Consider the following 19705-nt stretch of genomic DNA (forward strand, 5'->3'; position numbering starts at 1 on the left):
AGGCGAAACGTGCTCACAAATTTAAGGCATTTCTATGAAAGGCAGGCTTAGGACAAAGTAGTCCTGGGATGCTGATTTATTAATAATGACTCTCCACTACCAGATAAACACACAGAGAGCCCCCCTGCCCAGATGGTAAACGGTAGGCAGCTTTTCAGGCTCAGTGGTTATTTAGATGGAATTTCCCCAAGAAGTTCCTTTCTCAGGGTTCTTTATACAAACACAGAGGTCTTCCCTCCTGCCTCTCTTCTGGCTTCATTATCTCTTTCTAAACTGCCAGCAGGATCAGGTTGACTCTGGCTTGGAGTATTATTACCTGTTTTATCAAAGCCCCTGCAGGACTAGTTTGGGTTGTTTGCCGCTGGTGGGGGCCGGGCCTTTTATCTTCAGGCTTCACTTGATCTAATCTGGCTGCAGGTATACAGACGCATTGTTCTCTTCCCTCGCTGTCTTTCTTGATGCAGTTCAATTGCGAGTTTCCTGTTCCTTATTCACTGTTCAAAAAGGACCGCTTTCCTCCTCCGCTTTATTAATAGAGACTAGTGGTGCTTGCCGGCACAATGTAGTGCCATAAGAAACCTTTATCGTATTTTGGCAAAGCATGTTACACAGCAATAACTTTAAGTCTGCCCTGAAAAATCGTCATGCTGGTGTTGTGAAAAGGGGATGGGTGGGCAACTAAGGTTGATGATCCTGGCTTGAGGTAGGAAAATTAGAAGACTGGTGGATAATTCGTGTGATGGTAAGGGCTAGCATTCAGCGTATGGCACTGAGAATGGGCTGGAGGGAAGGCTCGCGGAAGGCACTTGAAGTCAAGAATGGAGAGAGTAGGTGCAGGCTGTGGGTGATGGCAGCGAGGCTGAAAACGTGTTGGCTTTGATTTGGACGCAGGATAGATGAAGCCTGTACGGAGGGGCCGGGGGTCATTGGCCGCTATCGGTTCCATTGTTGAAACGCTGCATTGAAGGCTGTGGTTAGGTGCAGGTTGATGCAGGAACCCAGGACACAGTTTGGAGCTCAGGAGGCAGAATTCAGCTGGAGATATGGATTTAGTGGGTGCGAGGTAAAGAAAGACTAGGTCAATGGCTTGGATGAGGTGGGAGTTTGTTGCTCGTTCCTAGAGCAGCCTGGACTGCCAGTCAGCTCTGAGGTCAAGTTTGTTCAGGGGCCAATGGTGATTCTAAGTACTTGTAGAGTTACTCCTACTTTCCTCTAGGGCCCTGGGCAGAAGGAACGGATGTGGCATGGGACCAAAGCCTATTTCAGAAAGGCTGTCTACATGTTGTCGGGGCTTTGGCTTCCCTCACTCAAGGGTTGAAAGCTACGGGGGAGGCAAAGGACACTACTGTTTCCTCACCAACCAAAGGACCACGGCCGACGCTGCTGTAAGACAGCTTAAACTTCCTCAGGAGAACTTTTACATGAGAAGGTACCTTGAGCAAGGAAAACACAAACACCCAGAGAACACTGTTCCTTGAAATCCAGTGAACGAAGTGTGGAGTAGCGGAGAAATATGTCCAGACAAGAGGGATGTGAGATTGTGATGATCAACCCGAGAGGAAAGATGTCAGCAAGACATCCTTTGTTCCATTTCCCGACGGCCCCTCAATGTGGAGCTAGACAACTGTCACTGGATTTCCACAGGGAGGAGGAGATTAGAAAAGTCGTTCTTAGGTGTTATGACTTGCTTCAGAGGACTGGAAGTCTGGTGTCTATCCATGCACCTGGCTTTAAGAGAAAAGGGGAGGGGGGCAGGAGGATGTCATAAGACCTTGCTTCTGCAGTGTTTTTTCATAGTCATCTTTAGGGTAGGGTGTATGCAAGCCCTGACAGATAACTGAGTTTTTCTTTCTTTCTTTTTTTTTTTTTTTTTTTTTTGGTTTTTCGAGACAAGGTTTCTCTGTGGCTTTGGAGGCTGTCCTGGAACTCGCTTGGTAGTCCAGGCTGGTCTCGAACTTACAGAGATCTGCCTGCCTCTCTGAGTTTTTCAAGTAGGAGACTCACTCACATGAGGTTCTGAGTAAGCATGTTGAAGGCATGCCTCCCTAAAGCCCCAAGACAATTTCTTCAGTGTTATCAGCCTTTCGTGGAAAGTAGCCTCGGGTTGTAAAGGCTGCAAGGGACTTGAGTCTGCTTGTTCCAGGAGCCCAGGCTTAAATGTCTCAAGTGTTGGCTACACGATCAAGGGCAAGCTGAGTGTGTTCACACTCCTCAAATGTCTTGTCTGTGAGATAAGATATCAACAGTGCGAAGAGAAACAGTACACCACTGGACATGAAACAAACACACATTTTCAGTGCACAGTGGTGGCTAATGACGCCAATAACAGCAATTTATTAAAGGGTTTATTGACTTAAATAGAAAAAGCAGTGATCTGCAGTCAGGCTTTCAACTAGCTGTGCGGCCGTCATTTTGCTCATAGAAACAGAAAAGGCTGCGTCTTCTGGCTATGTGATTTTGTGTGATACCTGAAGGAGGGGTTTTCAGGTTAAGGATTTTGATATTCTGTAGTTTTTCCTTTACCCCCTTCTGGTAGCTGAACAATTATGGTGGGTGTGGTGATATTTGGTTTATGATTTAACAAATAAAGCTTGCCTGAAGATCCGAGTGCAAAACTAGCCACACTAGAGGCCAGGCAGAGGTGATAACACACCTTTAATGCCAGCACTTGGGAGACAGGCAGATGGATCTCTTTCAGTTCAAGGCCACCCTGGGCTACATGATAGTGGATCAGTCTAAAAGAGAAACAAAGCTCACACAAAGGTGATCACACTGGGAGTGACATGCCTTTAATCTCAGCACTAAGGAGGTAGAGACAGGAGTTATGTGGCTGGGTGGAGAGAGGAATATAAGGCAGGAGGAGACAGAGGCTCAGTGCAGTCTGATGTTTGTGGAGACAGTTGCAGTCTTGAGATTGCAGTCTGAGACAGGATCGCCCCTTCGGTCTGAGCATTGGTAGAGGTGAGAACTCTCTAGTTGCTGGCTGCTTTTCTTCTCTGACCTTCAGCTTTAACCCCAATATCTGTATTTTATTACTAATATCAATTAGAATTTGTGCTATGGGTGGACAAATCACATTAGTTGGGACCCATAAATAAACCCTAGTGTGAGGCAGGCATGGGACCTCTTCTGCTGTGGAAACCTGGGTGTGCCTGTTGAGTTGTTAGACTAGTCTCTTTATATGCAGTTTTGATAAAATTGCAAAATGTTCAGCAAAAGCTGTTTTTCATACTTGGTAATTTTTGCCTATGTTCTGTGGACATTATAAAGATTCAGTGAGCTGTGAGAACCTGTCGTGCATTCAAAAATTATAAAGTGACTTCTGCATTCATGTTTCTTGTGCCTGGATAAACTCTACTCTTTAGAGGACAGGAAGTTTTGTTTGTGTATGCTGTCCAAGTTTTTTCTTTAAGGAAACACTTATTATCCTGATGGATTTAAGATTCTTAGTGAAGAATTTTTTGACCAACCTGTTTAACACCTATGAACTCATGAACTGATGTCATTCAGTTCTTGGATTCTAAAAAGAAATTAAACTGAAGATTATATATTTGTACCTGATAATTACCACAGTCACTTCAAACTTGAGAGTCATGCTTAGGATCAGAAATCAATTACAAAAATATCAATACTTCTGTGCATATGTTGGCGACTAGATCTTACTTATACTTTCTTTATCTTTATAACCATTTCAAGGCTTGCCTGGGGTACTGATGTGGCCTGGGAATATTGAGTACTGAAAAGCCGTGGGTGTTCTTCCAATTTTAGAAACTCATTTTGGAGATAGATCAGAGAATAATTTCAAGTGTATAATTTCTATGAGTGAAATGAGGTATCCTGACATGCCTTCAAATAGATGCCAGGAAATGTAGATTCATGTGGTTTTTCTTTTCCCCTTTCATAAATGTAGCATTGTTATTTATGGTTAATAGTTGGCCAGAATATTAATATTGTGACATGGAAAATAGGTGAGCCAAGAAGTCTTATTCATAACTTTGAATTATCTGAGATTATTAGCATAGGGCTTATGTGGCTTTATTTAAGATGAAAGCATGTTCAAGCAAAATCAATTCAGAATATTTTATCTGCAAATAATCAAACGAATGAAATTCAATTTTTTCCTATGGTGAATAAAAATGAAACCCATTTTGCTCGCTCGTAAGATGTTTGTGTTTACAACTACATGTCTGTGAACGGTGACAGCTCTTGCAAGCAAATACCCCAATTGTTTTGTCTAGACCTAATGTCCTACTTTTCAACAATTCAGTTTTACACTGTAAAAGTATAAACCTCAGTTCAGTGGCTCAAAATAAGTTCAGGGTTATGTTCTGATTTAATTATTTCAAGAGGAGCGGTGCAAAAATGAAAACTAAATGCCAGCGCTATTTCTGTGACAAATTTAGAGAAGGAAAGGAGAGGAAAATGACCACACATGGCAGAATGTTGGTTTGGAAAGCTAATCTGACTTTAAGCACTTCTGGAAATGATTCACTGATATTCAGCATAATATTTATTATGCTCCAAGACTGTTGCGAATCTTCGAAGATGTGTTAAATTGTGTGCACCTTAGAGAAATTTGTGCTGTTATTATATGCTCACACCTTTGCCTTTTATTAAATAAAGAATCTAATACAGCATATAAGATGCAGTGTACTAATAGTAATGAAATATAAATAGAATTGAGAAGTCAAGGTGAAGGGAGAGGGAAAAACAAGCAGACATGCTAAATATGAAGATCTCTAGTTGGTGGTTGAGTGTCCTACTACATCTTAGTTTCCTGACAGACCCTGAGCAGGAGACCTGCTTTTCTGCATCATCCTGATGCTGGAAGAGCTAATAGTCTAATTTTTCAAAGGATGGGAAATTCTGAAATCCTATTTTTAAGTGGGATTTTATGTGCGCAGCTTATAATTTATCTAGAAACGTATCTTCAAGAGTATTTTCACCAGTTTAGAGATGGATTTTCCACATTGTTCTTCAAAATATCCTAGTGGGACATAATACATAGAAGCCCAGGCTAGGATATTGAACATTGCCAGAATTTGGTGATCTGATTTGCTGGTACATAGAGATGCCACTTTATTCTATTTCATTTGAATAATCCAGAGATGATACTTCTGAGAGGTTCTTGGTAGAGAAAATGTAATATAATTTCACATACTAATGAACCAAATTTAAGGACTAAAAATTCTGCATTGTTTGAAGGGTGAACTTTGTGGACAAAATGATGAGGTGATAAGATAAGATAGACACATTGTTTGAAAAGTAGAGGACTTCAATAGGATCTCTTCTCCGAGTAAACTATATTGTCACCTCAAGGGGGAGATCAAGTCCTTTCATGGCCTCCTGGGTTAGAAAGAAATCATACCCAGTCTAGTGGTACAACAATACAAACTCAATTTTGATGCTCTGAGTGAACCAAAAAGTTTATTTCTCACCTGGATCCAAACACATTTATAACAGCCTTGGTTTTCTAAAAATTCTACTGAATTTTATAGTTTTTTTTGAGGTTAAAAAGCTTTATCATTTTCAGTGTAGCTCAGCATGATTCAGAAAAAGATCACTAGAGAATCTGGCCCTTGTGGTGCACAGCTTTAATACCAGCACTTGGGAGGCAAAGACAGGAGGATCTCTGTGAGTTTGAGGCCAGCCTGGTCTACAGAGTGAGTTCCAGGACAGCCAGGACTACACAGTGAAACCTTGTCTTGAAAACCAACCAACCATCCAACCAACCAAATACCCCTCCCCTCACCCACAACAACAACAACAAAGACCCAAAAGATCATTAGGAGCTAGGTATATATGTTTGAGAAGCTAGGTATATGCATTAAGGGTTAAAGTGAGGCAGCATGGACCCTGTTGTAGGTAAAGGAATGGGCTGAGCCCGGAACTATAACTAGCTCATACTGATAGAGGGGCACTTCCAGCGTAGAAATGACAGATAAGAGCTAGTCGTATGGGGCACTTAACTCAGTTGTAAGAATGCATATGTAGCATTCAGGAGTCCTTTGGTTTGGTCCCCAGCATCACATAAACCAGATGTGGTGCACACAGCTGTAATTTCAGCACTCCGGAAGTAGAGTCCATTCTCAGCTACAGAGTGACTTTATTTGATGCCACTGGCATGGAGGAGACCTCGTCAGCAGGAGCAGGAGCAGTGTGGGTAAGACTCACTAGTGAGACAGGCATATCCTCTTGTTAGAAGTGCAGCTTCCTGGTCTTTAACATATACTACACATGTGTGCCTTCCCTCTTTCCTTGCATATCTTATAATTCTTTTTTCTTTCCTTTTTCCTTCTTCCCTTCCTCCCTCCCTCCCTCCCTCCCTCCCTCCCTCCTTTCCTCCTTTCATTACCCTTCTCTTTCCATGTCTCTTTATTTTTTCCTTCCTTTCTGTCCTTCCATCTGGGCACTTCAAATAATTTTTTTTGGTTTTACGAGGCAGGGTTTCTCTGTATTGTTTTGGAGGCTGTCGGTCCAGCCTGCCTCTGCCTCCCAAGTGCTGGGATTAAAGGCGTGCGCCACCACTGCCCGGCCATTTCAAGTAATTTAAGGGCCCCTCCACCTGTGCCAAAAATGTTTCTTGTGGTTGCTTGATAACCTATTGAGTTTTCTACACTCAGTTTGTAGGGCCTGTGTTATCTTTTGTTATGAATGGCTTTTGAAGTCCCTGATCAGGTAGTTCTGAGTCAGTTTATGAATGAACAGGGATTTTCTTAGGTGATTGGAGTCAGGTAAGTCTCCTATCCTTTTCTCAAGGGCTCAAAGGCCTTGAGAAGTGAGATCTTAGGGGCCTCTCAGGTCTTTAACAAGGTTATGTATAACCATGGGCCTGTGTATAACTTTCTAGTTCCTCAAAAATAAACAGGAGCTTTTCTAAGCACACCATTGACTCATCATTCTCCAACTGTGACACCTCATAACCATTGTTTGCCCCCCACCCCCGCCCAAGGTACATATGTCAATCAATACCTCTAGCAGCCTCTGTGACTAGCAGACACTCTGAATGTCTTCAGTGGACACTTCCAGGGACAAAGCTGAAGCACTGGCTGAGCTCTAGGGTCACATAACAACAGAGAATCACCCGATCTGATAAATAAGGGCAAGTCTCATTAGGAATTAGGCTTCTGAAAGGCATCTCCATCCTTCTCTTTCATGCCCAGCATCCACCATGGATTTAGACTGCTTGTTTTCAAGACTGCTGCAAAGTTGAGAAGAAAGAAAGAACAGGGGACATCCAAACGCTACAAAAGCTTTTTGCTCTTCCTGAAAGCCAGGTGCTTTCTGGAATATATGCTGCCCGGATTGCTGCAAACCTTTGGCTAATTCCCAGAGTTCTGAAACCATGGATTCGGACTGCTTCTACTCTGCTGTCATTGCTTGTGTGGAAGACACTGCTCAGAAGTCTTACTGGGTCCACTTTGCTGTTGTCACTATTTTTCAGCCCATGCTTTAAAAAAAAAAATGGAAAGGGAGCCTATTGACTTCCAAGATCCACCTCACTCTAGAACAGTGTATATTAACTAATGTACCTTATTCCCAGTGTATCCTGGATAACATGATTTATGGTGCCTTTTAAAAGCTAAATTTGATGTTGAAAATATCAACACTGACTTCCCATAATGCCAAAATACAAAGTCCAACCGATTGTACCTAACCAACTTCTGTTATGCTTTACCTGCATATGTGAAACAGAAATATTGCCTCTCCTATGAGATTTCTGCCTAAAATGAATTATTTTTAAAGGAAGAGAGACTTGATACATAAAAGATACATATGTAAATTTAAGTTCCAGAGGCTTTTGAAATGGTAAAAAAAATTGACTGATGTATTGTATTTCAAAGGATTGAGCCACCAGCATGTATGTATACTTTCTGAATGCTTTGCTTTTTAAATGCATCATTAACTGTAGTCACCATGGTACATAATAGATCTTTTGAACTTACCTTTCCCATTTAATTGAAAATTTGGATCCTTCAATGCTTCACCTTTCATTCTAAAACTTATTATTAACTAAATATTAGAATGTCCATGCTAATTTTTCTTATGCATCGAAGACTCATATTTATACCCCAATGCTGCAAACAGGGAAAAAGACCAGCCCACATCACCCAAGGCTGTTGTATGCTCATTTCCCGAGAAACTGATAGAATATGATACATATTTCTCAGTGATAGTTAAGGGAGGGAGGTATCCATCTTCATTAACTTTCCACATATCTGAAACTAAGACATTTGAATTTAAATGGTTTTGAATAGCTATTTCTAAATTATATAAACTATTTGTCAGCTTTGTCGGGAGGCTGGTGGTCTAATCTCTCAACAGCAGGTAGACATTTTGGATAGTGATTTCACTTTCCTAAAAAATACTTACAATCACTTTGGCTCTTGCAGGCAAGTGTTAAAACACTAGTATTTGTTGGTAACATAATGCTATGTTTTTGGTATTTTTACAATCTGCAAAGTGTTGTCACCCACTTCTTGTCTGCTGGCCATCAAAGTTTCCATCTGCATTTAGTTGAGCTTTCTAATCCATAGGCTGACACAGACATCAGAATTAGTACCCCCTTTGTTCTACTTGTGTTCTGGCCACAATCCTGAGTGTATTTTATTAATCCTCCCAACATCCCAAAACAAGTGGGACCTATTAAATGCTTTCAGGTGAGAATATTGAATCTTCAGTTAATTAATAATGATATTATACTGTTCCACATAAAGATTATATATGACCATTTTAAATATGATTAGGCTCTGATAGAGCACCTGAGAGGGACAGTTTAAAATGTTGCTGAACTTTGTCAAAATCTCTTGGTGATGTGCATGTTTTGGTTTTCTACAGATTATTTGTATGTGTCAGTGTGTGTTCTCAGCTTTCTTGCTGTGGTAAGAGAGCCAGAGGCATGACTACAAGTTGATGTTACGTGTTATAAATTCTTTTTTTTTTAAGTTGGAATTTTTTTTATTTTATCATTTTTTATTTTAATTTTAAATAGCTTGTTTTACATGTCAATCCCAGTTCCCTCTCCCTCCCCTCCTCCCGCACTCCCCTTCCCCCCCTCCCTCTCACCCTATTGCCAAAGCTGTGGATCAGTGTCTATCCCTGGTATACAAACTGTCTTCATGTGCCTATAGCACAAAGAGAGATGCTCTCTCAGCCTGGACTCTTAGGGGAGTGCCTTGACCCTACCAAGAGTAAAATGACAGACTCTAGATATCCCCTATGTTATAAATTCTTAAGCACTTTATATTCACTTTTGGTAAGATGGATTATCTTTTGTTTTGTTTTGTTTTTTTCTCTAAAGTATTTATTACCAGCAAAGGGCAGTTATTGCAGTGTGTCTGACTACTTTTATAGGATTTCTTATTGCTTTGAAGTGATGCGTTATTGAAATAAAATTATCAACCGGTATATTTGCAAATGGAAGAACCTCAATAAGATGTGTGCAGTGGTGAGTGATCCCTCATCTAGTTCTCATACACATATGAATTCTTTTTGGACTCTAGTAAGGAAGACAAAGAGGTGACAATTTAAATATTTATGAATTTCCTTTTATTCGAGTAGCTGTCTTTATAGGGTAAACACTAAGTCACTTTTACTGGAAACCAAAAGCTTTTAAGGTGTTCAGGATGTGTTTTAAAATGATATCTCAGCTATTCACCTTAATTTAAAATTAAATTCCTTTTAGCAGAGGGAATTATTTCTGAGCCGTGTGTTCATCAGGGACACAGGCCCTTAGAGATTAAACACTGGTTTCTCAAGAAGATGACATGAAGAGATGCTCTCTCAGCCTGGACACATGGGGAAGGGCCTAGGTCCTGCCCTGGATGAAATGACAGACTCTGGAGATCCCCCCAAGGAGGCTCTCACCCTCCCTGGGGAGTGATGTGGGGACTGGGTGGGGGGTTGGGGGGAGCTGGTGGAGGGACAAGGGAGGAGGGATGGGAGAGGGAGCTGGGATTGACATGTGAAGCATGCATGTTTATAATTTAAATAAAAACATATATTGAGGGAAAAAAAAGAAAAAAAGAAGACGACATTGCAGTTCTTAATTACAGTTCCGTTTCTTTGGTTCTTTACTCCATTTTCCCATGTCAAGATTGTTCCCTTCTACTTTTATTCATGCATGAGTTCTGTGCTTACATCGTTTCCACCCCACATTTACCTTCCTTCAACTCTTCCCATTCCCCTCTCCCTATCCCCTCTTAACTTCATGGCCTCTTCTTTAATTATCATTGTTGTATAACAGTATGTATGTATAAACACAGCACAATAGGTCCTTTCAGTGTTATCCATCCTTATGTGTGCTTAGGGCTGACCACTTGGGGTTGGAGAACCTATCAGAACCTGTCTCTGGAGAACACAGATTTCTCTCTCTCTCTCTCTCTCTCTCTCTCTCTCTCTCTCTCTCTCTCTCTCTCTCTCTCTCTCTCTCTCTCAGAAGCCATCCCACCAATTGCTGATAGCTCTTCATCTAAGAGTAGGGCTTTGTGAAATTTCTCCTGCCCAGGCTGGGATGTCAGCTGGGGCTGTCATTGTGCAGGCCTTTTAAGAGATCATTTTGTTGAGATTTCATGGGTACAACTGTCTGTAATATATAGATGACAAGCATCTTGTAGCTGACATTCTGGTCCTCTGAATCTTCCTACCCCCTCTTCCGAGATGTTTTCTATGCCTTAGGTGTAGGGCTTGTGTTATAGAAGCAGCAGTTGGGGATGGGACACTCCACAGTTAATTGTTAGCTGCACTGTGATGAGTTGTGGATTTCTATAACAGTTTCTCTGTTACAGGTGAGGGATGAGAGCAAGTGAGATCATGGACCTTAGAGAACCTATGATTGCAGTGTTCCTAAACCAATATAATTCCCAGCTGCTTTCTAAATACCTATCCTTGTAGCCACAGACCATAGTTCTCCTACTGTTACTTTTGTTACCTTCCCTCTTCCTTTAGAATTCTTTCCTATTATATGCTGTAGATTCTGGTTAGACTCTTTTCATAAAACCAACAGTGACCCTGGTAACTTTTTTCTCAAGTCAAGTACCTGTGACCTGTATGGGAACTTAACATAAATGTTTCAGATCCATCTCTGGTAGGATAGATGTTTCATCATGACAGTAACACTCCCATCAAGACCCTTTGTGCAGAGTACAGACCTAGTGAGGAGAACAGCTTTACACACTTGTATCAGTATGTTTGGAAGCAGGCTGAGGAGATGCTTTTGATTTTTAGGGGGAAGTTTCTGACCAAGTGAGGCATTGCTATAACTCAGCAGTGAATAGTAATGACAATAGTAATAATAATAATATGTTTTGAAATAATCTGGATTAAATCTAGATTGAGAATTTGCAAACTGTGTCCTTGAGCTAAATCTGGCCTGGTGCATTTCTGTGCACTGAACTTCATAGCAGCAGCCCCACCTCTATCCAGAGATATAGTCTGTATCTGTTTCTGTATTACAAGGGCAGAAACACAAAATTACAATATATAGACCATGTAGGCTTCAAAGCCTGAAGTACTCTCTCTTTAGTCCTTGACGTGAATACCAAAAAGCTTGCCAACTTCCTTTAGATCATAGCTTCTCAAACTGTGGCTCACGATCCACGTGGGGTGTTATGAAAATTTTGGCGAAAGTTAAATCAAAATCAAACCTGCAATGAACGCTAGGTGTTTCTAACAGCACTTCTCCATGTCACATCACAGAAGTCACTGCAGTTTCGGTTCTGGGCACACTTGTGAACTTTGCACTGTGCTTCTGTGTGTTCATTCCGTACAGAGTCAACAGCGTTGCCTAAAACAGATCGGCTCAGATATTTGACTGTCATATACTGCCAATTGTAGTGCTTTTAGCTATATAAGAATTTGGTCTCTAATTTTAGCTACTGATTTTAGTTTATTATAAATTTATTAAATGAATGTTGACTTGAGACTAAAATAGAATTTCCGACAGCTTCTGAAATGGACCTAAACACACTCCTGCTTCTATGTATTTTATTCAAACTAGTATCCTTGGCATTAAAAATTAAATAAAAATATTGATCAACTCTGAAACACATGGTGTAGGTTAAAACATTGCGATCTGGAATTTCAACCAAGATTCAATTCTTCATGTTAAAAACAACAAGCACACCTGGTTCATATCATGCAAATTTTCTTTAGCCTTTCATAAATGGTAAATTTATATGCACACTAAATTTTATATTTATTTACATCTTTATTTGTGTACGTGTGTGTGTGCGTGTGTGCATGTGTGTGTGTGTATACTCCCAAGAGTGTGTGTGTAGGTGTATTAGCCTGTACTTAACTACAAAAACTGGAAGAGGGCATCTGGTGCCTCCTCTGTCACTCTGCCTTTTAGACAGGGTTTCTCCCAGAACCTGGGGCCAGGCTGGAAATGCCATCAATCCTCCTGTCTCACTGTCTTTAACTTGGAGGTTCAGGCATGCACAAGACACCTGACTTGTTTTGTGGGTGCTTGGATAGAACTCCGGTCCTAATTGTGAAACAAGTCTTAACAGCTAAATTATCTCTCGAATCCCAATGAAATGTTTTAAGATACATTTCTTTATGTTTTATTGTCAGTAGATACTTCATTGATCTAGCTATTTTATAAACCCATATACCCAAAGGTGTATTAAATTTCTTAAGTGAAAAGCAGTTACCATTACAAAATGTTTAATAAGTCCTGCTCTAGATGCTGGGTTTTATGTAAATCTCTGTGTGTGGAAAACAAAAGAAGGCTGGTCAGAATTAGCTAAGGGGACTTTTCAAGGTGCATAACACCCTCTGTGGGTTGAGGGCCGCTAACTTAAAATTCAGGGACTTGACTAACTGATTCATTTTTTTTAACCACCATTTTGACAGTCTAACACAGACAACATGAAATTGATTATGTTGTTTCTTTTACAGGGTTGTGGGAAGAAAATGTATTCCTTTTTGAGAGGAACCAAACAGTTGCAAGTGCTAAGGTTTCTGGGGATCTCCATTGGTGTGACACAAATCCTGGCCATGATTCTCACCATTACTCTGCTCTGGGCTCTGTATTATGATAGAAGGGAGCCTGGGACAGACCAAATGCTGTCTCTGAAGAATGATACTTCTCAGCACCTGTCATGCCACTCTGTGGAACTGTTAAAACCAAGCCTTTCAAGGATCTTTGAGCACACATCAATGGCCAACAGCTTCAATACACACTTTGAGATGGAAGAATTATGAAGAATGTCAAAGAAGGAAATCACAAACCTGTGGCACTCATGAGTTTGGGGGTACACAGTTATCTGTTTCAGGAAGCGTTAAACATAGGGATATTCTGCAAAAGATTTTCTAAGCAGATAATTTCCACTTTCTTTAAAACAAAGAAAAGTTGGTGGCAGGCTTTCTTGAACCGCCAGCCCCGAACCATGACATGGAGATTTACTAGTTATGAAGGCTTGGCCTTATCTTATGCTTGCCCTACTAGCTCTTATACCTTAATTTAACCTGTTTCTCTTCATCTACGTTTTGCCTAGGGGCTTTTTGCCTTTCTTTCAGTCTGTATGTCCTGCTTCTTCTGTGTCTGGCTGGCAGGTGGCTGGCTGGCTGGCTGGCTGACCCCAGGCATCTCCCCCTCTTTCTCCCATGTTCTCTCCCGTCTTCTCTCTCGAGTCTAGATCCCTCCTCTTGTTCTCTCTGTCCACCAGCCATGCTCATCCCTCTTCTGCCTAGCTATTGGCTGTTCAGCTTTTCATTAGACCAATCAGGTGCCTTAGGCAGGCAAAGCACCACATCTGTACACTGTTAAACAAACGCAGCATAAACAAGTGTAACACATCCTACAGGGTTAAAGTAATATTCCACAACAAAGGTTCCACATGTTAACACACAGACAATAATTGGTGCCCTTCAAAATGCTGAGGGTAGTGCTAATAACCACTGTGTATATTTTCCTTTTAGTTTTTTTTTTTAGCACAATGGTATTTTGAGGTGATGCAGTTTGACAATCTTTTCTGTATCCTTTCGTGGAAATGAAGCATTCGTGGTGGTGGCACTGGAGCGACTGTGAAGATTAACTAACTTCCTCTCGCTAGCCTGTAAACTCTCAGCTGACTTATACTGTAGGAATTTAAACAGTTCTAATGATCTTTATTACCTGATGATGTGTTGTTTGAGGATGATTATATACATACATATATATATATATATATATATATATATATAATCCTGTCAAGATTGGTGACTACCTAAATATGGTTTTTGTTGGTTATTAAAATAATCTTATTAACACTTTGGAAGAACTAACACATTGTCTTAAACTTATCAGGGATATGTATGTATATAAGTCTGTGCTGTGTCTGTATAATTCAGTAGTTTTCAGTTCTTATAATGTTATTAATAACGATATTTGAAGATGATGCATTTGTCTTAAATGACACCATTACTTTTTGTATTTCCCACCAACAGAGCTTTTAAATTCTGTCTTGGATCTGTATTTACATCTGTAACTGTTAATTTAAGTTCTTAACCACTAATTTTGGAAATTACTGGTGTGATACATAAGAATCATTGTAACTCTGGCTGCAGGAAGTATTAACTATGGAATTTACACATAGTTGATTCAGCAGAAATTTGGTTGCTTTTTTCTCCCAAGTGAGAATTCTTCTTGGCAATAAACATTCTGTCAAAGAGCTTAGATTTTCCTTTTGCAAAATAGAAGCGACAGTAGTGAAGTCGATGTAATTTTATGGAGAAACAACATTATCTAAAATGATAGATTAACTAGAGGGAATTTTTGCTTTATTTCACCAATTAATATAGTTTGGCAAATTACACAGAATATTAATTTTTTACAGAAGCAGAAGATATTTATTTGAAATGGGAAATGTGCATTTTACTGTATTTTGTGTATTGTGATTATTTCTTGGATTATGGAAAGAAAATTAATACAGGTGTCAATAAATACTTTCTAGAGCATGATGGTTAGTGCGTGTTTATTTTTAAGACAAGGTCTCACTATGTAGCTCTGGAACGTGTTCCCATTTTTGGACACAATAAGCACTTTTATCAGTGCAGAGACTAGCAAGGGGGAGACTAGAACAGGAGGGCAGGGGTGTGGAGAAAACTGCATGGTTGGAACTGATGCAGCCCACAGTCCCAGAACATCTGCCATACCACCACCATCTTCGGGATGCCTGAAGTAGAGAGAGCACTGAGTTGAGTTGAAACACATGCTTGAGGACATCCTCAAGTGAACATCTGAAGACCAGCGACTGTATAAGGAGGAACAGCATGTCTGGATGAGGATATCTTCACATGAGAACACAGCCACAGGCCCCAGTCACAGAGGGCATGGCCTTGTAGGCAAATAACACCTTCAAAGCCCCGTGCCTTAGGACCTTCTGGAGCTTTCTGATGCCTCCAGATGTGATGAAGCTTCAGGACTGTGGAGGCAGCATTATGAGCAAGTTGTACAGGGCAGCCCCAGACTCAGCCACAGATACCCATTCCTTCCTGTAAAAGAAATTCAAGTATTTGTCTGGTGTCTGCCTCTTTGTGTCCTGTGCCATACCAGGCATCAAGGTCCCTAGGATGGGCCCGACTCCATTTCTTTGGAGGCTCTCATTTGTCAAGATGTCTATAGCACTGTCCAGTTTAATACTTGGCACAGATGCCCCTCAAAGCAGCCATGGGGACGTAGGTTGCCCTGAGGGTCAACTATTTGTGTGTTGGACCCCAGTCCCCATGGGATCTCTGTGAGTCACTGGTCAGTCCACAAGTCCATCCTGTTTTCCAGTCTAAGTGCATCCTGTTTTCTAGTCCTGGCTTCCTGCCCTGGCCTTGACCCTCTGACATCAACATCCAGCAGGAGGAAAACACACTCTCTGGGGTTTTTTCACTGTGCTGTAAACCTGTATATAAGACTCCTCCCTCCCTACAAGAGAGAGACCTCTTAGCACTTGCAATAAAGACACACACACACACTCACACACACACAAACACACACACACACTCACACACACACACACACACACACACACACACTCCTGCCAATAAAGGCAGCATATGCATTCTCTTAGTGCAAACAGCTGGACGGCTTGTCTTTCTTTTCCTGATACCTTGGACTTGATTGTGGCACTGGCACCACAATTGGAGTTCCCACCGAGATCCAGAGAGACTTGGAAAGACTGGGAAATATCTGCCAAAAAGAAGACTCTGGAGAGGAGAGACTCAAGAAAGAAAAGTTTTGAAAACAGGAACCTCAACTTCTGACAGTAAAATTGAATGGTCAAATCTCTAAGCTTTTGCCTGAGAGATCACCTTCTAAGGAGAAGGTGTATTGAATTAATCTCCAGCCTTCGCCTGATCCACTGAGGTCAGGAAAGTAAGGGGAACCTGAGAATCACCCTCAGTTGGAGGGTGGATTGAGTAAATCTTCAGGCTTTTGCCTAAGAGATCATCCTATGTTTGAGGATGGATTGAAAATGGGTGAATTGAAAATTGGTAACAGTAAACGAGGTACTGGTATTAAGTGAAAGAAAAGGAAAAGATAAAGTATATGGAATGGAAAATACATGGAGAGTCTGGATACTGTGTGCTGTTGTGTTGTCTTTAAACTGCTTAGTTGCTCAAAAGGAACAAAAACTGCTAAAAGACATTTGATTATCAATGCTGCTGAATCAATTCAACTTATATATTTTGAAAATGCTTTGACTTCTAAATTTAAATATAAGGACAGGTTACTTGGGAAAAGAACTTTTGCTTTTGTTTCTACAGAAAATAAAAAGCTGTGGATTCCTCCCAGACTAGTATGGTTTGATGAAGCAAGACCACCTGAAGCAGTGGCCCAGGTGATCCAACATCTAAAACAGCTGAGATGATGCAGCCTTGCAGACCACAAAAACAAGGACTTCAACAGGTCTCTGTTTTTTTGTCATGATCCCCCTTTTATTTCAGCACCCCTTAACAGTAGGAAATAGTTTAGAAAGAGCAATGCCCACATTCCCAAATATTGTTTATAAATGTTTGTTTGCATTTAATGCCAATTTTGTCACCTGAGATAGGTGCTAATTTATATATAAAGAAGGGGGGAGATGTTGGGCCCCAGCCCCCATGGGGTCTCTGTGAGTCACTGGTCAGTCAACAAGTCCATCCTGTTTTCTAGTCCTGGCTTCCTGCCCTGGCCTTGACCCTCTGACATCAACATCCAGCAGGAGGAAAACACACTCTCTGGGGTTTTTTCACTGTGCTGTAAACCTGTATATAAGGCTTCTCCCTCCCTACAAGAGAGAGACCTCTTTTCATTTGCAATAAAGACACACATACACAATATCTCTCCTGGCAATAAAGGCAGCACATGCATTCTCTTAGTACAAACAGCTGGATGTCTTGTCTTTCTTTTCCTGATACCTTGGACTTGATTGTGGCATGGGCGCCGCATTTGTGCTCACTAGATAGCTACAGAAAGAAGAGAGGGCTGAAAAGCAAGCCTTGGGTCATTTGTTTTGTTTCAAGTCTTCAGAGTTAAGGGCTAAAGGCCAGTAGCAGAACAGGTTTTGTGAGGTCTCATATGACCAGGGTCAAAGATAGGTCTTCTATTTTTTTTTTTGCATAATAAGGGTGGGGGTTGGGTGTGTTGCAGAGTATACAGACCTCTCTTTCAAATGATTGGATACAATGTTACTAATTTTCAAACTCAGTAACGAATATGTAAACTACATCTTCACTAAAAAGAGGTTGTCTTTATTTTTTCAAGCTCATATTTTAGCTAAGTGAAATAATGTCATTTGATATAATAAATATGGTAGCTTCTGTTAGCTTATCTTAGTGCTTTCCTATTGAAGATTTCGTTGTTGTTGTTGTTGTTGTTAATTTGTAAAAAGAAAAAGAGTTGTCCAATTGCTACATGCCTGTAATCTCAACTCCTTGGAGGGCAGAAGACCGCTTAACCCCTGAAACCCCTGAGTTCAAGGCTAATCTTGCCAATAAAGAGAGACACTTGTTCTTTAGAGGTAACGAGAGGAAGAGAGAAACAGAATATGAAGGTATATAGGATGAAACCTCGATAAATCACTTCCTCAGATCACTTATGATACCCCAAAATTTTAACAAAGCTATGCATTTCACTTGAATTATTTAGATAGCTGTTAAGTCTGGTTGCATCTTTTTTGATGTATTTCACAGTCATATGACATGCTTATATTATATTGAGCTTAGGGGGAAAACACCAGTCTTCAAATTATAGGAATTGACTTTTTAAAACAGGTATTTGATTTATTACCCGATTTAGTACCCTCTAGAATAGTCACCATAAATTTAGACAATCATCTTCTATATAACACATTTGCTTAATGGGAACAAATGACATTTATAGCTGTGGTCCACAAAGGCCTCTTATGGTAGCAGTGCACCTGGAATAATAAAACTGCAAGGAACTTTACAAAGTGCATTTAATACTGTAGAGCTGAGGGACTTCTCTGTTTGGGTACAGTGGGGAAAAACTGTTAACTGTGTTTTTGGGAACTTTTAAAAGCTTTTTTTTGGGTAAAATCACAAGTTTTAAAGCAAAAAAATTTAAGAGATTATTTTTAGATTGGTTAACAGGCAATTCAAAGCACTCCTGAGACTCTGAGAAGGCAATTGCAACAATAATTTGTATAAAGCATAAAAAACCTGGGTTAGAGATACTTGTCATAACCCCAGGAAAGGTAAATAAAGGAGAACCCAGTGAGGGAGGTCATCCTGAGCCAGGAGAGGAGGAAAGTGGGATGGAAGCAGTTCCACCAGACAAATGGTCCTCAAGCAAGCAGAGATGAGAAGGAGGAGTAGAACTTACCCTTCTCATCGCAACATTCCCCGAGTCAAGGCTCTGAGATTTAAATAACTGCACATGATTTTAAGGCTATGCCCTGGAGTTCAGTGCCACTGGAACAGCTCAGAATGCTGGAATGAACGCCCGGGGAAAGGAAGTAGGTGAAACGTGGAATAGTAAGCTGCTGACGCGTTTTCAGAAAAGGAAATGCATGACTCAGAACTTCCGCTGTTTTATCCGAGCAAGAGGGAAAGGGCGCGGGGCATGGGGGGGGGGTAGAACAGGTGCAGCCATCCTACCAGTCCCTGGGGACAAGGCAGGCTTGGGTCTGCTGAAATAGAGATCTCTGGAGCTTCAGCTAGCTCTGCAGACTCTGGGGGATGAGCAGAAGGACTTTTTCTCTGGGCTTGTGGAGACGAGAGAGACAAAGATCCTCACCAGGAAAATGGAAGTCAAGCAACAGAGTGCATAAAACAGACTCAACTTCTACACTGTGAATCTGCAAGTCAGCAGCAGGTTGACATTAGGGTTAAGGGATAGAAATTAAAGAACCAACATTTCTAGATTTTGTACACGGTAAGTTGGCAGTGGTGTTAACTTAGATAGAAGGTTGGAGACCGACAGTGTGGAAGGGTAATTAATTTGGTTTGGGATGTACTGAGCTGGAGATGCCTGCAGGACATGCAGATGGAGAAGTCTATGGGCAGCTGTAAATTCCAGTCGGCCACTGAGGAGGACTCACTGTGGAGCCTGAGAATTTTTATGCCTTGCTTTCCCATTTCAGGAAGCCTGACAGAAAACGGGCTGAGGACCAAATCTCATGGAGAGAATCTTAAGCAGGGTGCTACAACAGCTTCTCTTTGTCTGACCTTCTATTCCTACAGATGTATCAAAAGAGGTAAAGAAACAAGAAATAAATAAGCTACT

At 40.9% G+C, this 19705-nt stretch overlaps 1 protein-coding gene and 1 long non-coding RNA gene across 4 annotated transcripts in view; one reads left to right on the top strand and one right to left on the bottom strand.

Annotated features, from left to right (window-relative positions):
- Tspan12 (tetraspanin 12) overlaps positions 1-14943 on the top strand; it is a 64375-nt gene extending 49432 nt beyond the window's left edge. For all 3 annotated transcript variants that reach the window (XM_013119120.3, XM_013119121.3, XM_005078044.4), the window contains one exon: positions 12904-14943. In XM_013119120.3, the coding sequence (XP_012974574.1) occupies positions 12904-13209 (306 nt within the window). In that variant the 3' untranslated portion in view covers positions 13210-14943. The remainder of the gene's footprint in view (positions 1-12903) is intronic.
- On the bottom strand, positions 14671-18911 carry LOC121132986. The gene is made up of 2 exons (XR_005869700.1): positions 18803-18911; positions 14671-15480 (listed from the first exon to the last, which is right to left on the bottom strand). It is a non-coding gene; the product is annotated as an uncharacterized LOC121132986 (long non-coding RNA).
- Between the last annotated feature and the right edge of the window lie 794 nt (positions 18912-19705).

Source organism: Mesocricetus auratus, unplaced genomic scaffold (assembly GCF_017639785.1).
Source record: "Mesocricetus auratus isolate SY011 unplaced genomic scaffold, BCM_Maur_2.0 Super-Scaffold_100019, whole genome shotgun sequence".
Classification (NCBI taxonomy): Eukaryota; Metazoa; Chordata; class Mammalia; order Rodentia; family Cricetidae; genus Mesocricetus; species Mesocricetus auratus.